Genomic DNA, 22245 nt, shown 5'->3' with positions numbered 1-22245 from the left:
CCGCTGTTAATCAACGTTAATATGTCGTCAACTTTACATTGACCGGTTAGCTATCAAACATAACGCATAGGCACGTTACATTTGTTCATTAGGCCTAGGCTACTAACCAGCAGCGTTTTAACTAGAACGTTAAGGTAAACCAGAGAAGTAGGCCTGTCGCTCTGGTTCTATTCAACATCAGGTCACTTTCCACAGGTGTATAGAATCAAGCACCTAGAATAGATTATTAATGCAGACTGGTGCTTGATTATACTGGGGACCTGATGAAACCCATCATGGGTTTCATTCATGGCATAAATAACGTTAGGGCCTACTCATTGTCATAACGTTATAGCTTCTACCGTTCACATTTTAGTTAAAGCTAACAAATGCTCCTGTTTTTATTTTACCAAATTTGTAACGTTGTACACAGCGTGTTTGTGTATCAAATAGGCCAGGCTACGGTTTCATTCTACGCTGTTGATTCTCCTGTGGAAAGGGACCTTATGAAAGCCATGAATAGGCTAGGCTACTGAAATGGACCATACGACTAAAGTCTTGTTAAAACACTACAGAAGTTGAGCTATAATGTTTGTGTTAACATATACTATTGTAGCCTGTTTACTTGGCCTACTAATTTCTGCATTGTTCTGGTCTATAAATTGAAGTGTAGCCTGGCACTTGAATCAAGCTTTCCAGTTGTAGTACATCGTACCATCTTAGTCGTTAGGTTAAAAATGTGTCAGCCTAATATAATGTAACTTCACTTAAATAAATGAGTTGTATTGTACAATTGCAGACGTTCCTTGTATTGTTTTGGTATAACTGTTAAACTTGTTTGCTTTTGTCTTTTAGGGACCAGACCAGTGGTGATGACCGTGTATGACATTACGTGTGTGCCTGTCTGTGTGCACACCTGTCAACCAATCTCTGACAATGTTGCTAGCAACATGCCTACTAACATACATTCTTACAAACATGTGACCATATCAACATATCTGTGCAGATACCATTTAACCATACTGAGACTTATCCGAGATCTACACTAAGACATTCTGAGAACTATATTGTTGTGTGAGGAACTATATGGAACTTGTATACTCGTGAATCATATTTGTTAACCATTCACACCTTTGAATCATACCTGTGCTGTAAAATCTGTAAAACTTAGCTGTGCTGTTAGACCTCTGTTTTTAGACCTGTGCTGTGTGAAAAGTTAAGATTCTAACCTAAGTTCTGTCTAAAACTGATCATCTGAAGGGCTGAATCTTATTCTTCAGTCTATCACCACCAAATGTGACCCATTACTATTAACTGAGACCTTTAGCTCTTGCTGCCAGTTCAGAATTACCACTGATAAATAGATCTGTCTTAGGATAATAAGATTGGCATTATCAAGTTCTGTAAGATTGGAAATTCAGTAGATATCTGGTTTCTCCCTAATCATTATTGGGTAACTTTAAATTGGTTTCAACAACTTTTTTTTTTTTTTTTTTTTTTTTTTTTTTTTAAATTCAAGCTTACATTAGTTGATAAGTGTTCATACTGCTGTATTCTGCTGTATTAAAACAAAGAATGTTGATCAATATTGAATTAACAATTTATTTTTACTGTCATAGCCTATACTCTAAGCTAACATCTAACCAAGTAAGTGGTTTTCAAGAATACTGTAAGTCTATGTAATCTGAATAATTATACTGTAAGTAATATAATGTTATAAACAGCAGCTTTTTTGCATTTACATGCAATGTTAATTCCCTGGAATTACATTTTCTAGTTTATTATTATTATTATTATTATTATTATTCAGGGCTCTACAGTGCGCCCATTTCACTCGCACATGCGAGTAAAAATGATGGCGTGCGAGTGCAAAAAAATATTTAGGCGCACTGGTGCGAATGACTTCTAACCATGTCAATGTTTGTCTACAAAATACACTGCAACATCGAGAAACATGTGCAAACCATAGAATCACGTCGCGAATGCAGCATAAAAAATACACCTCCCATCAACGTTAGCAATTTATCGTTGTGACTCGCTAGTAGTAGCTTCTATCAAATCCAAGAGCGCGCAGAAAAAGCAGAAAGTTAGACTAGCCAGCCAAGATGCAAAGATTGAAAAAATGAGTTATTCTATCCATCTAGAATTCATCGGATATAGGAGGAACAGGATGAGATTCTGAGAATGCAGTGAGGGAAGAAAAGGTAACCCAACATGCCTTTTATCCCAGTTGACGTATTGGCTGCAATATGCAAAATATAGCTGTAGCGAACAGGCACAAAAGTAGCCTCCCGTAATACTCCCATTTTATTCAAAGGTAGAACGCTACTGACAACTCCAGGCTTCCACGCATGCTTGTTTGTTTACACCGAATACAAGCTGAAGTACACAACGAAAGTAGGCCTAACGTTTGCCTACTGCCCCCATCAATGCAGATATTTAAAAAAAAAGTGTAAAATTATATATATATATATATATATATATGTATGATGGCGGCCTATGTTGGGTTTTGTGGAAGAGAAAATGGACTTTTAGTAGTAGTATTAGGCAATATGCAGTCAGATAGGTCACCATGGGCATATTTGGATTAGCTACAGATGGATTCACAAATAAATAAATTAGCCTACATTTGGCAGTATACTTAATATACAGGCTTAATGCAAATATGGCAATGTATTATATTATTTTACATTAACAAAATGTAGGAAAATAGAACAGACTGAAAATAAAGTAGGCACTGATCTTTAAAATCCTGTTTCCTGTAGCCTAAATGTTGTCAGTCATTCTTTAATATTAGCAATTGGTGCACTGGCACGTTTAACTGTTAGCTGCAGTGTAATGTTAGATTATGTGTAAGTTAACTTACACATAATTGGACTGTGCGCCCAAATTTTTGTCTGTGCTCCTAAGTTTTTTTTAACTTGGGCGCACAAGTGCTCCTGGAAAAAAATGTTAGTGTAGAGCCCTATTATTATTATTATTATTATTATTATTATTATTATTATTATTATTACCTTTTTCTTTTTACCTTTTCAAGAGTGAATGCGACTAACCGCTTAACAATAGACATGTTGAAATAACCGGTCTGGAGTGGGACGAGTTATTATTTCAGATTTTTTAAAAAAAGTTTATACTTTTTGAGATATGGGATTAAAAATGGTAAAAAGCTCATTTTTTTCCCCCCATAGACTTGAATGGAGGCTGTGATGTCATAATGGCCTAAAGCCAGCTGCGCTCGTTAAGCTCCCAGAGTAGTTACCGGGCTAATCAGAACTCTGGCACAGGTGTCACCTGTGAATCCAACTGTCTCAGCTTCTAATGCATACAATCTGGTGCTCCCTAAAACTACATATCCTGTAATTAAAGGAACACGCCACCCAATGTCAGTAGTAATGTATGTTCTTACCTTCCTGCAAACTTTGGAGGACCTAAATGTATACATGGCTCTATTATGTGTATTGGCGAACAAGGTACACATACTGTATGATAAATGTTGAGCTCCAATTTAAAGGCAAAGCAATTTCACCTATCCAAACCATATATTTTCTGAAAGCCTGTCACTTGTAGATGTCATTTAACATACATTAGGACATACCCCACCTTCCTGCAATCTTTGGTGGACCTAAATGTGTACATGGCTCTTTATGCGTATTGGCGAACGAGGCACAGATATGACACATTTTGAGCTCCAATTGAAAGGCAAAGCAATTTTGCCTATCCAAATCATATATTTTCTGAGAGCCTGTCATTTGTAGATGCCATTTAACATACATTAGGACATGCCCTACCTTCCTGCAAATTTTGGAGGACCTAAATGTATATGTGGCCAAAAAAACGGAATTTGGAAAATATAACGGGTTTCGTAGGGCCCTATATATCCCTATATTCCACCCTAAAGATACAAAACATAAAAAAAATACTAAAGAGAATACTACACATGGGTTTGTAATGTCGGTGAGTCTCAGAAAAATAACATTTCCCAAAAGCATTATTAAAAAGACGTACTGTATCAACAATAAATGTAGCTTCTAGAATTTATTGATATGTGTATGTTTGTGTGTCTGTGTAATGGTGGAACCACCAGCTCCTGTTGTGGTCAAGTGTTTGTGCATGTGTGTATGTTCTAAATTGCACATTTCCTGTGGGTTCCCAAGATGAAGGCCAGGTTTTGCCACTGAAAGAAAATTAAACACAATTAGGTTACATTGACAACACAGATTCACTTTGAAAAGTAAGTACCGGTAACTCATACCTGAGTGTAGTATGAATAGTAGTCATGCAATGAAACAAAGCCATGTTTTTCTATTTTCATTAAGAACGTGATCACAAAGACCACATTTGGATATGGTGACATTACAAATGCTTTTAAATGCAATGTTCCAGTTAGAGGCTCCACCTTTTGTAATTAAATAAAAACTCACCATGCCGGACAAGGACTCCAAAATACCTGGACCTCTGCTACTCCCTGTGAAGAGAAACGCATTATTTTTTTTTTTTTTGGGCCTTTTTATGCTTTTAATGATGGTGACAGTGGAGAGTGACAGGAAGCGAATGGGAGAGAGAGCAGGGGTGGGATCCGGAAAGGACCACGGGGCGGGAATCGAACCCGGGTCGCCGGCATACGGTGAAGGTGCCCCAGCCAGGTGAACAAGGGGGCCATGTCATTATTTTTTCTCCTTTTAGACCTTTTCTGGCCAGCCACGCTGTGGTGTATTTTGATGCGTGTGAGGAGGATTGTCCTGCATGAATATCATGTTTTTCTTGAATGATGGCGACTTCTTCTTGTACCACTGCTTGAAGAAGGTGTCTTCCAGAAACTGGCAGTAGGTCTGGGAGTTGATCTTGACTCAATCAACCCGAAAAAGTCCCACAAGCTCATCTTTGATACCAGCCCATACCAGTACCCACCTCCACCTTGCTGGCGTCTGAATCGATAAGGAACTTGCTGCCCTTTACTGATCCAGCCTCGTGCCCATCCATCTGGCCCATCAAGACTCACTCTCATTTCATCACACCAAAACACCTTGGAGAAATCAGTCTTCAGATATTTCTTGGCCCAATCTTGACGTTTTGTCTTGTGTGTCTTGGCCAGGTCCCTGAGTATTGAGCACCTTGTGCTTCTCGGCACTCCAGACATGTTGCAGCTCTGAAATATGGCACAACTGGTGGCTAATGGCTTCCTGGCAGCTTCACGCTTGATCCTTCTCAATTCATGGGGAGTTATTTTGCGTCTTCTTTTTTCAACACGCTTCTTGCGCCCCTGTTGGCTATTTGCCATGAACCGCTTGATTGTGCGATGATCCCGCTTCAAAAGCTTGGCAATTTCCAAACTGCTGCACCCCTCTGAAAGACATCTGACAATTTTTGACTTTTCAGAGTCTGTCATCTCTTTTCTGACCCATTTTGCCAAAGGAAAGGAAGTTGCCTAATAATTAAGCACACCTTATATAGTGTGTTGATGTCATTAGGCCACACTCCTTATTACAGAGATGCACACCACCGGATTTACTTAATTGGTAGTTGGCTTTCAAGCCTATACAGCTTGGAGTAGGACAACATGTATGAAAAGGATGATGTGGTCGAAATACTCATTTGCCTAATAATTCTGCACACAGTGTAGAACCGACCCAAATATTTTTTTTTTACTCCCCGTTGTAAACTTGTGTTAAAACTGACCAAATATGTTTTTACTCTTAACAACTAATGTAAAAAAATAATATTTATTATATTTTAGTAGGCGTTCTCTCTTTAAAATAAAAACCTGCAGCGTCATCTACACCATTGGTTTACACATGTTGGACTATGGCATATGCTTTGTTTCATCAGCTATCAGGAGGAAATAATTTCTAATTATCCAGTTGGTAATAAGTACAACTATGTTCTTAGAACCATTGGGTCTGAATGTACCTAATGATGACAGTGCGACTTTTTTGTCATTTCTTGGCCATCCCTAGTACGTCTGAATGGCTTGTGTAGTCTGGGCTAATGTCTGTGTACTCTAGTAGAAGTTGAGTTGCTTTGCATTTCCATTTTAGGTGATTCTGAAGTCCCCTTATTCAGCTTGTAGACCAACCTTTCTGGTCCTTTCTTTGCCCAGTTTCTTGATTGGAAAAATGTCCAATTTTGTATGGACATTGCACTCTGAAAATGAATAGTAAACAGATATGTGTTAACAAGTGTCATTGTAGCTAGAGACAGAGGCGGACAGAGTACACAGCTTCATTACTTGAGTAAAAGTACAGATACCCTTTGCTAATTTTACTCAAGTACAAGTAAAAGTACAACAGTCAGATGTCTACTTAAGTAAAAGGTACTGAAGTACTTGTTTTTAAAAGTACTTGAGTATCGAGTAGCCTACATTTTCGAAATATTGCATTACTACTGCCACAGTGCTTACATTTATGTACAGAAACGTCCTACATGGAGTTATGGAAAATGTTAATGTTAAAGGGACACCAGGCAACGTTTTTGTGTTAATTACTCATCTTCGTAAGTCGGCATATGGTTAAATGACTCATTACAGGGCGAATGAAGACTCTCGCCCGCCCCTACTGCCTGTAGGAAGAATATCCCGCTTGCAAGTTCAGTGTATCATACCCGCCGACCGTAGCAGGATCAGTTTACATCCTGCATCCACAGCACAGAGGCAGGGACGCTAACGAAACGCTAGCGATTGTTGCAAATGTGTGTATAATGGCAGAGCCGGCGAAGAAGCAGCGAAAACCCTTGACGGAAGATGCAAAGAAAGGGAAAAGAGGGGGAGTTTTGTAGAGAAAAAGCATCAGGCTTGCCTGGTGTCCCTTTAATACCTAAAATTAATTGGAAGTAAAATCAAGTAATTTTCATCTTTTTACCATGTTGCCATGGATGGGCAGTATTTCTAATACATGTATTTAAAATACGTATTTCAAATACAAAATACTATCATTTAAATTTAAATGGTCTGGCGAGGTGGGGCCACAGGTTGGCACATTCCTGGGATAGACCTGCTGCGTCTTCATCTATTGTTTCATCCGTGGTTTCGTCTCTTATCTAAATCTGACCATGGAGTTGACTTTGGCGGAAAGCTGAAGTTGATTGCTGATAGGCTGTCCCAATCAGTGGCGCCTGCACAATGCAATCACGTTTGAGAGGGAAACAACAAATTAAGGGTTTCCGAGATTTTTCTTTTTTCTTTTTTTTAGAAGTAGTAACGGGTACTCACGGTTATGGATAGAAATGTAGTGGAGTAAAGAGTACAATATTTGCCTCTCAAATGTACTTGAGTAAAGTCATGAGTGCTTCCCAAAAAATGATACTCGAGTAAAGTACAGATCCCTCAAAATTGAACTCAAGTACTGTACTCAAGTAAATGTAGTCCGTTACTGTCCGGCTCTGGCTAGAGAAAAAGAGAAGATGAAGGGGTGGTGTGATCCACATTGTCCACATGGGCTTGTGCCTTGTGCTTGATAGCATGCAATGTTTCTTATATGTGGTGTTCTTAACTGGACAGTGGCTGTGGCCTCCATCTTTCATCCAGTGCAACGAGACCACATCACCCCTGTCCTAGCCTCCCTCCACTGGCTTCCGGTTTGTTACAGAATTGATTTTAAAGTCCTTATTTTTACTTTCAAAGCCATTAATGGAAAAGCCCCCCCTACATCTCAGACCTCCTCTCCCCCTACTCCCTTAGATCGGCCATGCAGGGGTTACTGACGGAGCTGGCCAATCTCAGGCACGGGATCTACCGTGCCTTTGCTGTCGCAGGCCCCAAACTGTGGAACAGCATCCCCACCGCCATCAGATTCGCCCCTTCAGTTGACACTTTTAAATCCCAGCGCAGAACATACCTTTTCTCTCTAGCGTTTCCCAATTCATCTTTACCGGAGCCCTGTTTGTACTGTCGTCTCTTTCGTGTATTTGTATCGTCTGCTTTATGATGTGTGTTTTTTTTTTTTTTTTTTTTTTTTTGTATGGCCTGTCTTATTTGTTATGGTATACAGTATGTTATATGTTTGCTTCCCACTGGTCTCTGTAAAGCACTTTGGTTGATTCAAGTCATGTTTAAACGTGCTATTTAAATAAATTAAAAAAAAAAAAAATGTGGAAGCAGGCGCTACGCAATTGTTATTGCTAGTATGTGGCCGGCTGTTTATTCCGCCACCTGGCCTAAAGTGAAATGCACTGATGTGCTCTTATGAACCCCTTGCTTTTAAAGAGAATGTCTGTAGATAAATATGTACAAAAAAGTATACACACTTGACACATGTCTCTGGCCAACAATAAGTAACTGATGGACCTAGAAGACAAAGGACGGTCAACTATGAGACACATCAGCAAAAAATGTTAAATCTAAAAGTCTTGGCCTATACATTTTGGGAGCAAGTCATGGCTGGGCTGTGAAGTAGGTGTTGTGTAATAGACTGCTTGCAGCTGTTCATATGCCACGTTCAGTAAGTAATTTTATCTTACTGCTAACAGTACTCCTAAATTGCTAAAACTCCTAAGGCCCCTTAGGCTATGGTACGGTATCTAAACTTAAATCACGTAGGCCTAGTTGTGTAATTTCTGTTCGATCTATTCAATCTTAGTCCTCTTAGTCCACTTAGTTTTCCGTTCATACATTAAGTGCTTGATTTGGAAAGAATTAGGTATAAGAGGAGTAGATGAGAACATACAAGCAGACAGGAGTGCACTCCAAAGTAGGCTATAGTCACTTATTCTAAAACACAATCTACAAAAACGTGTAAATAACATCAATTAAGCTATATTATTTCCAACCATGACCATGATAAACTTGTGAAACAAGGCAGACAAACCAGTGTTGTCAGTTAATGAAACCAGGTAATTCACCTCTTTTGCACGTCTTTCCAATTAATACTAACTACAACACTGTTTTACTACTGTTTTACTAATGTACACAGCCTAATGCTTTCACTACTGTTTTACTGCTACACTGTTTTTTATGCTATATTGGCACACATGATCAATAGCTGCGGTCAGGCTTCTGCTACAATACTGAATGAATGAATGAATGGCTATAACCCTATTACCTCAACCTGTTCTTGCACTGAAATAGTTTTTTTATTTTACCTTGTCTACTTTATACTTTACTCTCCTATTTGTCCATATTATTTATGCTGGTCTCTAGACCTACTCTTGCACTGTTGGACTAATGTTGGACTAATGCTGGACTACTTTTGCACCTTCACCATGACACTCACATCCTTGATGCTTGAGCACCTTGCCATGCACACATAACTAAAGGACTATGGTTGGACTACTTTTTGCACCTTCACCATGACACTCACTCCCTTTAGCACCTTACCAGTCCCGGCCCGGTCACTACAAGCGTCTTATGCTTGATCACCCTCAAGCACATTGGACCTTCTTATTTAATTTATATAGTGTATTTAGTTTTGTTAGTTTTGTACAGTGGAGTTTAGTTATATGTTTATACTTATGTTTACCATTTCTGCTGTAAGTGCATGTTGTGTGTGATGTCTGTATGCTACTGAGACCCTTGAATTTCCCCTTAGGGATCAATAAAGTATCTATCTCTATCTCTATCTCTCTACATTGGTTTGGCTCATTTCTTGAAACAGAAATTACATTCTCAAAATAACACGGACAAACCTCCAAACTATTTGGCAATTGTTCACAACAGAATTGAATTTCTCATTCATTTCATTAAATTGCAAATGTCTTACTCTTAGTACATGTCTCAATGTCTCCAGTATATCTTTGCAAATGATTAATGACCGGTAGCCTCCATATAGCACAATTTCCATGTGAATAGATCTTGTTGGTCTAAACTGATTGTTGATTCTCAGTCTATTGATTGTTCTCTCCAAAACATGTCAGCATCATTTCATTGTACAAGTTATCACATGCACAATATTCTGTTCAATTGTCAAAATTAGCCAAGAACATAATACCATATATATATATATATATATATATATATATATATATATATATATATATATATATATATATATTATATATTTTTTTTTTTTATATTTTTTTTCCCCTTGTTTTTTGTTTGTGTTTATATTGCACTACATTTTCTTTTTAGTTTTTCTCAGTCGCTTTGGATCAGAATTGAAATTCTCAAAACTACCTGTTCAATCTTCACATCATTGTGTCACTTGTGCACATCAAAAAAGCAGTTCCTCATTTCTCTACTCTTACTGTAAAATCCTATTATTATTATTATTATTTTTTTATATATTTTTGTTTTTCCATTTTATACACAATTATATTGTGCTAGCTAGACAAGAAATGACTACAGTAACCGTTGTCAATGAAGGACTGGGCTAAGACTGAGAGGTGGACATGAGGGATATTTGCCATGACCATGAGTGGTCCTCTGCCATAGATTTTTGAAAGACTACAGTCTCAGACCTTCTCCCATCTAAAGACAAGTGATCGAGTTGTTGAGTCACAGACTAGTGATAGACTATGATTTAGCAACAACTAGGGATCATGCAGGGTCACTATTTACAAGACTGCTACTACATTCCTTTAAATTATTTCCATCGTGCACTACATATCAACAGGAACTCATAAGATCGCCTACTCATATCAGTCATTTTTTCGTGTTTCTGCAGCATTGTTTCCTGTGTGACATCCCTAACAAATATAGAGTTGTTCTGCCACGTGGAATAGCCGACCAGTCTTCATTGCTATGGATGACGTCATTACTCATGCACGAGCTTGACTGAAGTGACCACCTTGATTTGGTTTGATAGGTGGTCACTTCAGCCAAGCTTATGCATGAGTAATGACATCATCCATAGCAACGAAGACTCACTCTTAGTTTAAAAGTCGTAATTTTTCCTTACTAAGAGTAGGTCTGAAACGCTTTGAGAACTCCTAGCTAAAATCTTTTAGTGTGATTTAGGAGTAATCATAGTTGTAAGATGGGAATGTAGCCCCAGACCTTTACAGAAAAATTTTGTTTGGTCCCCACCCATCTCTTTTCCCAAGTGGTCTATCTTCAAACCGATTTTGATACCATGCTGAAGACATACTGGGTGCTCACTTAGCATTACGATGTACACGTGACAACATGATGTGATGGTTGAACTAATAGATTTGAGAATTTCAATTTCCAACCTGAGAAATGCACCAAAGTGACTGAGAAAAACTGTAACACTTACTTAAAGCCACACCAAAGAACTTTTCCTCTGTCGCACCACGCTATTTGTTTATCCAGCAACGGCTATGCAAATAACGATGTCCATAGACAAGGTAGTATATGTTGCATGATTTTATGAAAGTACGATGTATTGCGACATCATGCAAGTCAAATTTATAGTTTCTTATGTCTCATTCCATCGAACTACAAACCAGCTACCCGATCTGGCAAACTTACATAATGTGGTTATAGCCGATAGAGGGCCGCGAAGCGAATGCAGAAGTGCCGTTCACCCTGTTACGAGTTGATGAACCACAGAAACAATTTTGGAAACAGTATTTTAAGGTACAAAAAAACTCTTTGGTGTTGCTTTAAAGTAATTTTGGATTACATAAGGTCTTTCACATCATATGATGTCATAGTGATGATTACTACCATGGCAGTTGCAGCCCCTTCCTCTCCTGCCTCCATGGCTGCCTCCACGGCACTCTCCTCTCTCTCTTCTGCGTCCTCTCTCTCTCCTGTCTCCTCTCGCTCTCTGGCTCCCCTGCATCCATGGCTACTTCCTCTGCCTCCACGGCACTCTCCTCCTCTGCCGCCACGGCACTCTCCTCCTCTGCCTCCACACCTGCCACAGCCCCTCTCTCTCCCATGTCTTATTGAAATAAATTACAATGATGTCAAGGTTTGTTTGCCACAGTATCTCTTAAACATTATACACAGAATGTATTTGAGCACCTAATTAACAGTTAATCATTACACAAAATGTATACATTAAAAACAAAATTAATTTTCTTACGTCTGTCTTTTTTTTCGCTGGCTCCTCTCCTGGTGGAGTCCATCCTTTCATATATATATATAGAGATCCCCAAGACGAAAAAAAACAATATGTAAAGCTAGGATGTGCTGATAAATTATGTCCATATATAAGCGACAGATAAATAATTAAAAAAAAACGTACCCTCTAATAGTGTTAATTTTGTCACCTATTTTTAATTTAGTCTTAGTCTTAGTCTTGTGACGAAATGTCCTTTTTAGTCTTGGTCATATCTAGTCATTCAAATATCATTTTTGTTAGTCAAGTTTTAGTCAACTAAAAGTCTCGTCATTTTAGTCTAGTTTTAGCCATAAGGTATCTTAGTCTTAGTCAGTTTTAGTCAACACATTTTAGTCTTTTTTTATAACAAATTATTTCTGATTACCATTTGAGTCAAATAGTGTTTCACACATCTCAATTTTCCAACAATATTGTGTGTCCACAGGGCTACTCGTCTGTTATAATTACTCATTGGATTTTTGTCAGTCAGTATGTTTACATGCACAGGTAAGTCGAGCTACAGTTATAGCTCGGCTGGGATTTGACCATAGACAGTAAAGATTTGACTGGATCACTGTCATATTAAGTAGACCAGTGTTTCTCAAAGTGTGGTCCGGGAATCACTGGTGGTCCATAAGCTATCTCAAGTGGTCCGTGAGCAGGCGTGGTAAAATATAATATAGATGAGTTGTTTGCAATATTGAACCAACTTGTATGTAAAAACAGTTCTGCAACACTGTCTATGTAAGATATGCCAGTTTAAATCATACAGTATGAATCCACACAATAAGCAAAGTGCAAAGACAATAAGCAAGGTGGTTCAGTGAGTAGGCCTATTGTGTAGACTAATTATAGGCTACTGTTGAAGTAGGTCTAATCTTTTTTTTTTTTTTTTTTAGCTAGGGTTAGTTAAGTGGTCCTGAAACTGAAAAGTTTGAGAAACACTGTCGTAGAGACCAAAGTATTAATGTTTTACTCGCCTAAGCTAGATGGCGATATGTAAACACAACACATTCCCCAAACAGACTCTCCATCTTAGCCATAGCTAACTTGCTAGCGAACTTTCCATATTAGCTTACTTGCTAGCAAACTTTGCATCATCAGTCTAACTAGTTAAATAGTTGACATTACATGATGAACATTTTCGTATGGACATTCTGGTGGATGTTAATTTGTATGAGAGAAGCTTCAACTTCTGGGTATGTAGCATTGTGGCATAAAGCTTAGGTAGTTAGTTGCTAACTCTGGCAGAAATCTCCAGTGTTCGTGTTGCAGCCACAGGGTTGCAGCAACAGCACGTAGACTAGCCTACAGGAAAGCTGTTGCGTATGAACTCATTCGGAATATTTTGAAAACATAACAGCTAGATATTCTGTCTTCTCATTTTGTAGACGAAAATTAAGAGAGATTTTATCTTAGTTCTTATTTCATGCAAAACATTTTAGTCTCGTCTTTTTTCGTCAACAATAATTCATCTTAAGATAGTCTTAGTCAGTGTTTCAGGACATTACTGCCGTCTCGTCATCGTCTCGTCTTAGTCATGAAAAAAAAGGTCGTTGACGAACATATTTCCTCTTGTCTCGTCTGACGAAATTAACACTACCCTCTAACAGGTTTCTATACAGAAACTGAATCTGTTTGATGATGTTCTTAGCCAGGTCTGAGGTCATATGGGAACACACATTCTGTCCCCCAGACCTGGCTAGTATCTGAATAAGTCCCGGTGAGTAGTAAGGGTCTCATCCCCAGGGCCTTCAGTTTTTCCACCTGAAGGAGTTGCAAGACAAACAGTTGTTTCATAAAGCACAATAAATTATTAGGAGGGTCAGAGGCAATGTGATCTGTGATTTTCAGCAAGTTAAAAACATGACAATTGTCATGAGTGTCTGTGTGAAAAGAATAACCAGCATGGTTTTCTTCCTGCTCTGCAACTTAGCTGTAAACCATGAGCACATACCAGTTGAATGCAGGTCAAAGTGTTTGCTTTACGTGGCCATAATCATAAACCACACCATAATATAGTTCATTGGCTAGTTCACCACCTTTATTCTCTTTATATTAATATAACTTTTTACAGGGCTTGCCATTTTTAGAACCACCCAGATAAGTAAACCATTGAAATTAGAGGGTGGGGGTTCAGTCACGTCCTGGTGTTAAAAATGTGGGGGAAGTGACTGAAAAGCACTCTCACTGCACCACAGCTGAGATGCCTTTGAGCAGGGCACATAGCCCCAATGGCTGCCAACAACCCCTCGTTTGTGTGTGCTCCTGGTGTGCTTTATGCTTATAAAATGTGTGTGAGGATTAGATTAGATAAGAGTAGAAGGGAATTAGATAAGAGTAGAAGCAGAGATGGGCAGTATTTCTAATACATGTATTTCAAATACAAAATACTATTTTGTAATTTGTATTTTATTGAGATGATGAAAATGCCATTGTAATCAAAATACTTGTGTTTTTGAAATTATTTTTGTATTTTCAAAATACTGTAAAATACTTTCTGTGAAACACTGTCATGACCTCTATCTAACTATCTATAAAGCACAAAATCTCTGTCTCTGTCTGTCTGTGGCACGCTCGCATGGTCAAGCCCCTCGATCTGCTCCAGTAGAGTGTTTATTTTCTTTTGCTGGACTGATTAACAGGCCCCATACGCGTCGTCTGAATGCAACACTGTTTGAGAAGTTAGTTGTACTTAAATAACTTAAAAGGTTAAAATGCTACCTAGTTTAAATTTCTAAATAAGTCATCCATTTGAATTGTTTGTCTGAGTTATTGTCACTGATTCATAGTAAGCAATGTATTACACCAACTGGGAAGTGCTACAGTTGTGGAGTCGGCATTCATAGGCTGTCACTGCAAAACAGTACATGTCCAAACTCAAAAACAGTAGACTAACAGTCAATAAAAGTGGACTGTCAGAGCAGCACATAATACTAAAAGCCATGCAGAGTATCCTGTTCGTCCTTAAACTTTCCATCACATTTGGTGCCTCTGCCTACTCACTTTCTAAATGTGTTAGAATTAGTTCTGTACTTTAAAGAACATTTGTGCCCATCCCTGAGTAGAAGGTAACACTTTACTTGACGGGTACATTCAGCTGACTTGTATTTGTGTAACCTGGACTGGTTGGACATTCCCAGCAGGGGTGGAGCCAGAGAGGTGGCTCGGGGTGGCACAGGCTACCCTTAAAATTCGATTGGCCACCCCAGGTGCCACCCCAAAATCCTAGTCTATGGTTGGCCATTATGACTGTCTAAGGCGGGACTTTTGCACCTGCAGAGCTAGTTTGAAGTGTCAGACGTCGGAAAGTGGCAAACACGCTTGCCATTATACATGACTTATTGTTTTTAGCATGCGAGTTTAGGCCTACAGGCTACTGCTTATGCTAACATAAATAGATATGCTAAGATATCTATTTACCTATCGCATCTGCCAGTGCTTATCTAATCACACACACAAGTTGCGTCTGTTGAATCACGTCATCCTAGACTAATTTTCCTACCTGCTTATTTTACCTAGCCTACCCTGCCAACATTTGCTAGGTCATTAAGTGTTAACTATGGGCCTAAAAGCATTTAATTATAATACTGAGGTTCACAGGCTACTGTGACCTTGGTGCCCCCTTCTTTCAATATTTTAATTTACTTTAATTTAATCATATTACTATACAGTTCTGCGCCCATCACCCTACCCATTCATCTCGGTGGAATGCTTTGCAAACTCTTCCCATATAGCCTACAAACAATACATACAAACCATATCAGAATAAACAGCGGACCTTACCGAACACAAAGGTGTAAAGCATCCCCCTGTACAGATAGCCATTCCAGAGTAATCCGGTTTTGAATTTACAGCAAATTTCTACATGTCTCCAACTTTGGCAGACATCCCAACTTGCAAAAAGTCATTTCAGGGAGGCATCACACGCACCACCTCTCTCTCTCTCTCTCCCCTCGTGTGCGCGCTACACTCAGATGCACACGCGGTCTCGCATGCGCGCTCTTGATCGCTCATTCTAGATTCCGGGAGATTTTATCTAATTTGCGGGCGTCAGGGAGCCGCTATCAATATGCGGGAGACTCCCGGGACTTCCGGGAGACTTGGGATGTCTGCTTTGGGCTTTACATTTCATAGCAGGCCAAATAAAACATAAATTAAATATAGCCTAGATATTTGTAAATATTAAAATCAGATTTACAGTTCTATGTAATAGGTCATGTTTCATGTTTTTGGTCATGTTTCGTACAGTGATTCAGGTCTACTGTAGCCTACTGTTCAGCTCACTCATTATACTACAGCTCAGCTACAGAATTAGATGGCCATAGATAGCCATAGAATAGAATATATTTTAATGTCCCCATGATGGAATTTGTTTTAGCACAGCATAATCCATTAATAGACAACTTAGATTTAATGTTTGTTTATTTGTATTTGCATTTTATTCAAATACAAAGACATTGTATGTGAGAGTATAGTGTTTGCCCTTCAATTGATGAGTATGGTGTTTGGTGCATGGTTTTCCTAATGTATTTGTGCTAATTTAACATCTTGAGCCCATTTCTGTTTATCTGGATGTTTTGCCTCATGCCACCCTTGAATTAATCAGTGCCCCACTAGGGCCACCCTTGTTAAAAATGTCTAGAATCGCCACTGATTCCCAGTAGCAAAAGATGAGAAATTATCTGCAAAGGTGACATCATAAAACCGATACATTTTTATGAAACAAAAATTATTTGCTTGACCATGTTCTGTCTTTTTGGCACTGGACTAGCCTATTGACTCAGATGTGACCTGGTCAGGTAAGAGGGTTGGAACAAAAACTGCAATGCTGCTTTGCGATTGATGGACTTTTATTTTGACAAGTTGTCGTCATTCTGTCTTGTTTTTACTAGTTTGTCAAAAGCCAGTGGTGGAATGTAACGAAGTACAAATAAATTTTCCACGTATTCATACTTTACTTAAGTAGAATTTATAGTGCATACTTTTGACTTTTACTTTGTTACATTTTACAGCAATTATCTGTACTTTTACTCCGCTACATTTCTACAACACCATCGTTCCTTTTTACGATTCATTTTATGATTTAGTTTTTTTTCTCTGACAAACACGTTTGTTTTACCAGGGGGCGGGGTTGCTACCAAAGATTCTGGAGCTCTACGTGCCCAGCTTCTAAATCTTTGAAACATAAGCTTCTAGTCTAGCCTAGAAATCTAGACGCACCCTAGCGGCGGCAAATTAATTTGCTCAGCCTGTACGTCTAGGATTTCTATTGGCTGACGCCGTGGACGTCATCCAATCACAGCGCTCTATTTTGTTAGTCTTAAGGCGGGCTTAACAGGATAACGACAGTCTGTGACGGTGAACAACAAGGAAGGTGGCTATGGTGAACGAAGAGCGGTTGTTTGAATCGGCGTTGGCGTCAACTTTGGAGGAGTTGGACTTTTTTTTTTGAAAGTTGAGCAACACAATGCACTTAAGTCATTCCTTTTCGAAGAAGGATGTATTTGCCGTTTGCCGACGGATACGGATATGGTCGTAACGCTGGCCTATTGCATGCCTAGGCAGTTTGAAAGACAATTCTCTGCCCGCCCCTTGGATTAAGCGAGGTGAATGGTTCGATTCCAGACTTTACATTTCAATGATATAGGATGGCCCGCCAGGCTACTTCTAGTCTAGACCAGGCAAAGCGTGAGCTTGTAGCCATCTGCATTCGGTAGGCTATATTCACCAGATATATACTGGACATGCAACTGTGTTCTGTGCCTTCTGTCTGTTATCTGCAGCGTTAGGGCCTCCTCTCCGATAAGATTGCTACCCGCGGATCAGCGAAGTTACAGGCTATGCCCATGCTTCTGTCACACGTCTGATAATTTGCGGCACAAATGAATGGTAGACTACTGTATTATAGAACTGCTGGCTGAAAAAAACAGATGAGGATTCCAGATTAGGAAATCTTTATTAATTGTGTGTGATCAAATAAAGAGGCATAGCCTACATTTGGGGGTAGTAATGTGAGCGCTCATTCAATGTCTATGTGCGTCTGCGGAAGTGAAACTGAACCTAATCATAGACACCTTTCTCAGCAACTTTTCTGTTCAATCAGCAGAATTGGCATTACGATCCACCCGACGTTTCCCTTGTCTACCCTGTTAAACTTCAGGCTCTCGTGTTTTGCTGAATGATCTTACTCAGCAGATCACCCTAGTAGATAACCAGAATTACAGTCTTTAGAATTGTAGGTCAGAATGTAAATTGGGCCACAGATGGTAAGCACAACTGCATTAGCTTAAATCTAGTCGAGTATAACCTAAAACTAGCTTAATTAAAATGCCTTCGGTAGTCTACCAATGAAGTGTGGAGATGCATTGAGCCTCGTAAATGGTGGTGTAAAACAGTGATTTATTTGCATGGCTAGCCCGATGCCGAAGCACCACCACTGAAAAAGCTGTTGGTAGCATCGGCTAACTAGCGCCAGATTTTGGAGTGCAGGGGACAAGCCGAAATGGGCTATGAGACATACGTTCACACTCGGTATCATGTTTCAACACACTTTAGGTCAATATCACACCGGAATTCTCCTTTAACTCACACATCACACATTTTTGGCAGAAAAAGATCATGATCATGTGTGGTGTCAAATTATAATTAACTAATTCAAACTCAGAAGAATTGTGACAAAGCAACAGGATACTGCAGAAGGTGTAGCTTTAATCCAACACAGAGCATAGGTTCATGACGCCAGCTACCAACATCCTGTCTTTACACAGCTTATATACCCCTTTTCAGTAGCATCACTTGTTTTTGTTAACTCAGAATAGAACAGAGCTCCTATGTTCTTACCTCTTATGGTAATACATATGGGCCTAGGCACTCATTGTATATTTCTACAAAGGACCTTGACCCTGGCTGAACAACTGCTGGGGATGTCCAGTCTCTTCTATGCATTCATGTCCTTATAGGTAAACTTCTGGGCCCCAAGCTTGTGTATACATTAACTATATTTACCCCTGCTGTTTCACCACATGTACCTCAGACAGTATCCCAATGTACAGAACATCTTTTGGTACAACTACAGAATATCTTATCAGGAAACTTACACCACACATGCTTAACAAATCATAATGATGAACCCACCGTACCTAATGCTTTAGTTGATGTGTTCAACTAAAATGAATGAGTCAAACTGTGAACTCATGTAAATTCCTGATTATTCACGATATATTAAGGAATGAAGTAATGCATAAATCATGAATTAATTCATACATGAATTCATGATTAATGTGCCCTTGCCGTAAAGTGTTAACTATTCTACAGAGAGCATTTTGATCGACATGGCAACAGTGTACCTGTAATGTTATCACAAGATCAATTGGGGTTTGTGTTTGTAAAGTTCACTTAACAAACCTTTACTTTACCTAAAAATACTTTTAGTATATTTTCTTAATTAACAACACTGTAATAAAGACACTTAATGTAAAATGGGATCTTATAGTTTACCCTGGGTTGCCTTAGGCATAAAAAAAAAAAATTCTTGGGTTCCGGTTTCCGACCGACCCTGTCAATTTATGTGCGACCCAAATTTATTTTATGAGCTTGGGGAAGAAATAACACTAAATACATTAAATAAATCCACAAATAAAAGGCGAACTAATAATTACATTAATTACCCCTTGCGTTATGTATAGGGATGAGCGTATTCTCTCTTTTACAAAGTAGCCTATAGCTGTTCACGAAGACTATTGTTTCGTCACTTACCAAGGCACTCGCAATTTTTTGTCCAAACACGCAACTTTTTTTCGCAAATTTGACCAATCATCATTAGTTTCACCGTGAAATTTCACCTACCACAACAGTCCCTCGCGCAGAATATTGAGCCAGATGGCACACTTACTTCTGCACCTTCTGCATATGACACCAAAGACTGCCCTAGCGTGTTGGATTTCCTCTACAGTTTTGATGAATAAATAGAAGGCTAACGTTAATGATCTGCTTACTTGCATCTCTCAACCTGGTGTTGCTAACCTACCTAGGCTATGAAAGTAAGTTAATTAAGGCCTACTTGGTTTACTGACATTTGAGTAGGCTATGCAACCCATTGGCAAACGTTTACCTGGATATGTCCTTTTAGCTTATGTCATGTTTGCTAGCTTGTGGGCTTAGTTTGAGTAGTGCTACCAAAATCAAATAAATTAATAAAATTGCAAGACATTTACCTCTTCTATGATCCAAGAATGATTTCATTCGAGTTGTTGTTTTTTTTTTTTTTTACATTTATTTTAACTAATGACGTAGAAGACATTCCCAATTGCATCCACATATCGTAATGCACTATGCAAAACGTGATTTACACTCAGTGAGAACACAGTGAGATGCAAGCCTTCCAATCCACTCAGAAATGTAATTAGGCTACTCTCACGTCCTTAAAGGGGCAGGCAGTCAATTAGACGTACACCACCAATGTAATGACATTAAACAGAAGTGTAGTCAAATAGTTTAAATCAATATGAAATTACTAGATACTTACTTGACTATTAGTAATTATGCAGGCCACAGACTATGAATTACAAAATATATGAATGTATTGAAACATTTGACATGATGCCATCTCTTTAGGTGACTCTTTTTTGGACAGTTCTACGAAAGGTTATAGCCTACTGCTTTGTGAATTACCTCAGTCAAAGCATTTTCACAAATAAAGTAGGCCTACTTTGATTTTCTGTAATCCTTACTGTTTACCTTTGATTATCCTTTTTTAATAAGCATCAAGATTATCAGTGTGATTTTGGTCTTACTAACCTTAATTGCCCTAAAAAAAAAAAAAAAAAAAAAAAATCTCAACTATTTTTGCAATTTTCACTTCCTCCCGCAATTTCTCCACAAGAAACAGCTAAAAACACCGCAACTTCCATCCAGGCATTTTAGGTCGTAACAGTCTAAAAAAACCTTGTGAAATCCTGGAGGGACTGATTTTCTACCTATCCCTTACTGCCACTGGGAAAAAAAAAAATTCCCTACCGCCCCATGGCCTCACCTGACAACCAACAGGAACCAAAACTTTTTTTTTTTTTTATGCCTTATTGCCTTGCTGCTGGAAGGACCAATTGAGCTTGTAAACAGATCTCATTCTCTCATGCTAAGAGTGTAAACAGAGAGAGAGAGCAAGCAGAGGGGAAGGAAACCCATCCCCACAAGCAGAGTGCATAGTGGGGGGCGTGACCGTCTAGCCTGCGCCTCTCTTGGCTTCGATTGGCCCATGCCAGAACCTGTGCTCCTCTTAAAACCAGGCCCTAGTGGCTTGGCCCCCCTTGTCACACAACGCAGGGCCCCTGACCAAGGAGAGATAGCACTGGAGCTAGGGAGTGCCAAACGGGGAGAGAGAGAGAAAGAGATATAGCCCAGAGAGTTGAGAGAGAGGACTGACTATGCCAGCGTACGCCACCAACATGAGGTTCAAGTTCCCCATTCTTGCACTGACCCTGGAGATTATCACCATCATCCTCTATGCCGTGTTTGTGGTTTACGATGACGGCAAGTCCTCACATCATGATGACCACAGCAACAAGACGGAACATGACAGTAACCCCCTGAGCCTGTACCCCAGTAAGTAACCACACACTCATCTCCACACTGCTCAGGTCACAAAGGGTCATCCCAGCGTGCGCCCTGTTCTTCTTGAGATTTTTGCTAACAGTGTAAAAAAAAGTGAGTTTGGAGCATCTCCACTCTTTGTCAGTAAGCCCAGTTGTCCAAGCAGGGAGAGGTGTTTTGAGATGTTCAGTTGTGCAGAGATCAATAACTCCCCCATCTTTTTTTTTTTTTTTTTGCCGAGTGACAGAAAACAGCCCTTGGTTGGTTGATTTCATTGAATAAATATGGATTGATTGATTGATTTGATGCAGAAAAGCATCACTTGCTTTAATATAGTTAGGTGATGTACTGTAATTAGCCTGTGATTTTTTTAAATGTTCTACCACAAGACATGGAATGGTGTGTTTATCTGGTCAGTTGTATCTGGAAGCTAAATGATATGCATGGGTGTGAGTTGCTGGGATACTTTCTGTCCATATATTATGTCAAAATAATTTGGGTAGTCTCTGGCTATATGTGTGTGTGTGTGTGTGTGTGTGAGTAGATAAGTGAGGAGTCTCACAGAAAAATTGCACTTTAATCTGGAGCTGCTAAGGGCTGTTTAAATCTACCGTATCACAAGTTCATTCAAATGTCTTAAAACACTTCCACAAAGGATTCTGGGAAAAAGTAAGAGTGAGAAAGGGAAAGAGCGGACCAAAGACGTCAATCTGTTGAAAAATCAAGATAGATTGAT

At 39.1% G+C, this 22245-nt stretch overlaps 1 protein-coding gene and 1 long non-coding RNA gene across 3 annotated transcripts in view; one reads left to right on the top strand and one right to left on the bottom strand.

Annotated features, from left to right (window-relative positions):
• rhag (Rh associated glycoprotein) overlaps positions 1-22245 on the top strand; it is a 42019-nt gene that overhangs the window by 8472 nt on the left and 11302 nt on the right. Inside the window, exon 1 of one of the 2 annotated variants that reach the window (XM_048250166.1) lies at positions 21238-21521. The exons of the other annotated variant lie outside the window; for it this stretch is intronic. Coding sequence (XP_048106123.1) covers positions 21344-21521 — 178 coding nt within the window. The 5' untranslated portion in view covers positions 21238-21343. Of the gene's footprint in view, positions 1-21237; positions 21522-22245 lie in introns of those variants that run through there. 2 annotated transcript variants of the gene reach the window in all.
• On the bottom strand, positions 4020-11742 carry LOC125299079. The gene is made up of 3 exons (XR_007194320.1): positions 11537-11742; positions 4401-4444; positions 4020-4153 (listed from the first exon to the last, which is right to left on the bottom strand). It is a non-coding gene; the product is annotated as an uncharacterized LOC125299079 (long non-coding RNA).

This window comes from Alosa alosa, chromosome 8, assembly GCF_017589495.1.
Source record: "Alosa alosa isolate M-15738 ecotype Scorff River chromosome 8, AALO_Geno_1.1, whole genome shotgun sequence".
Lineage (NCBI taxonomy): Eukaryota > Metazoa > Chordata > Actinopteri > Clupeiformes > Clupeidae > Alosa > Alosa alosa.
Note: the sequence above shows the minus strand (reverse complement) of the source record. Positions and strands in the feature narration are given on the sequence as shown.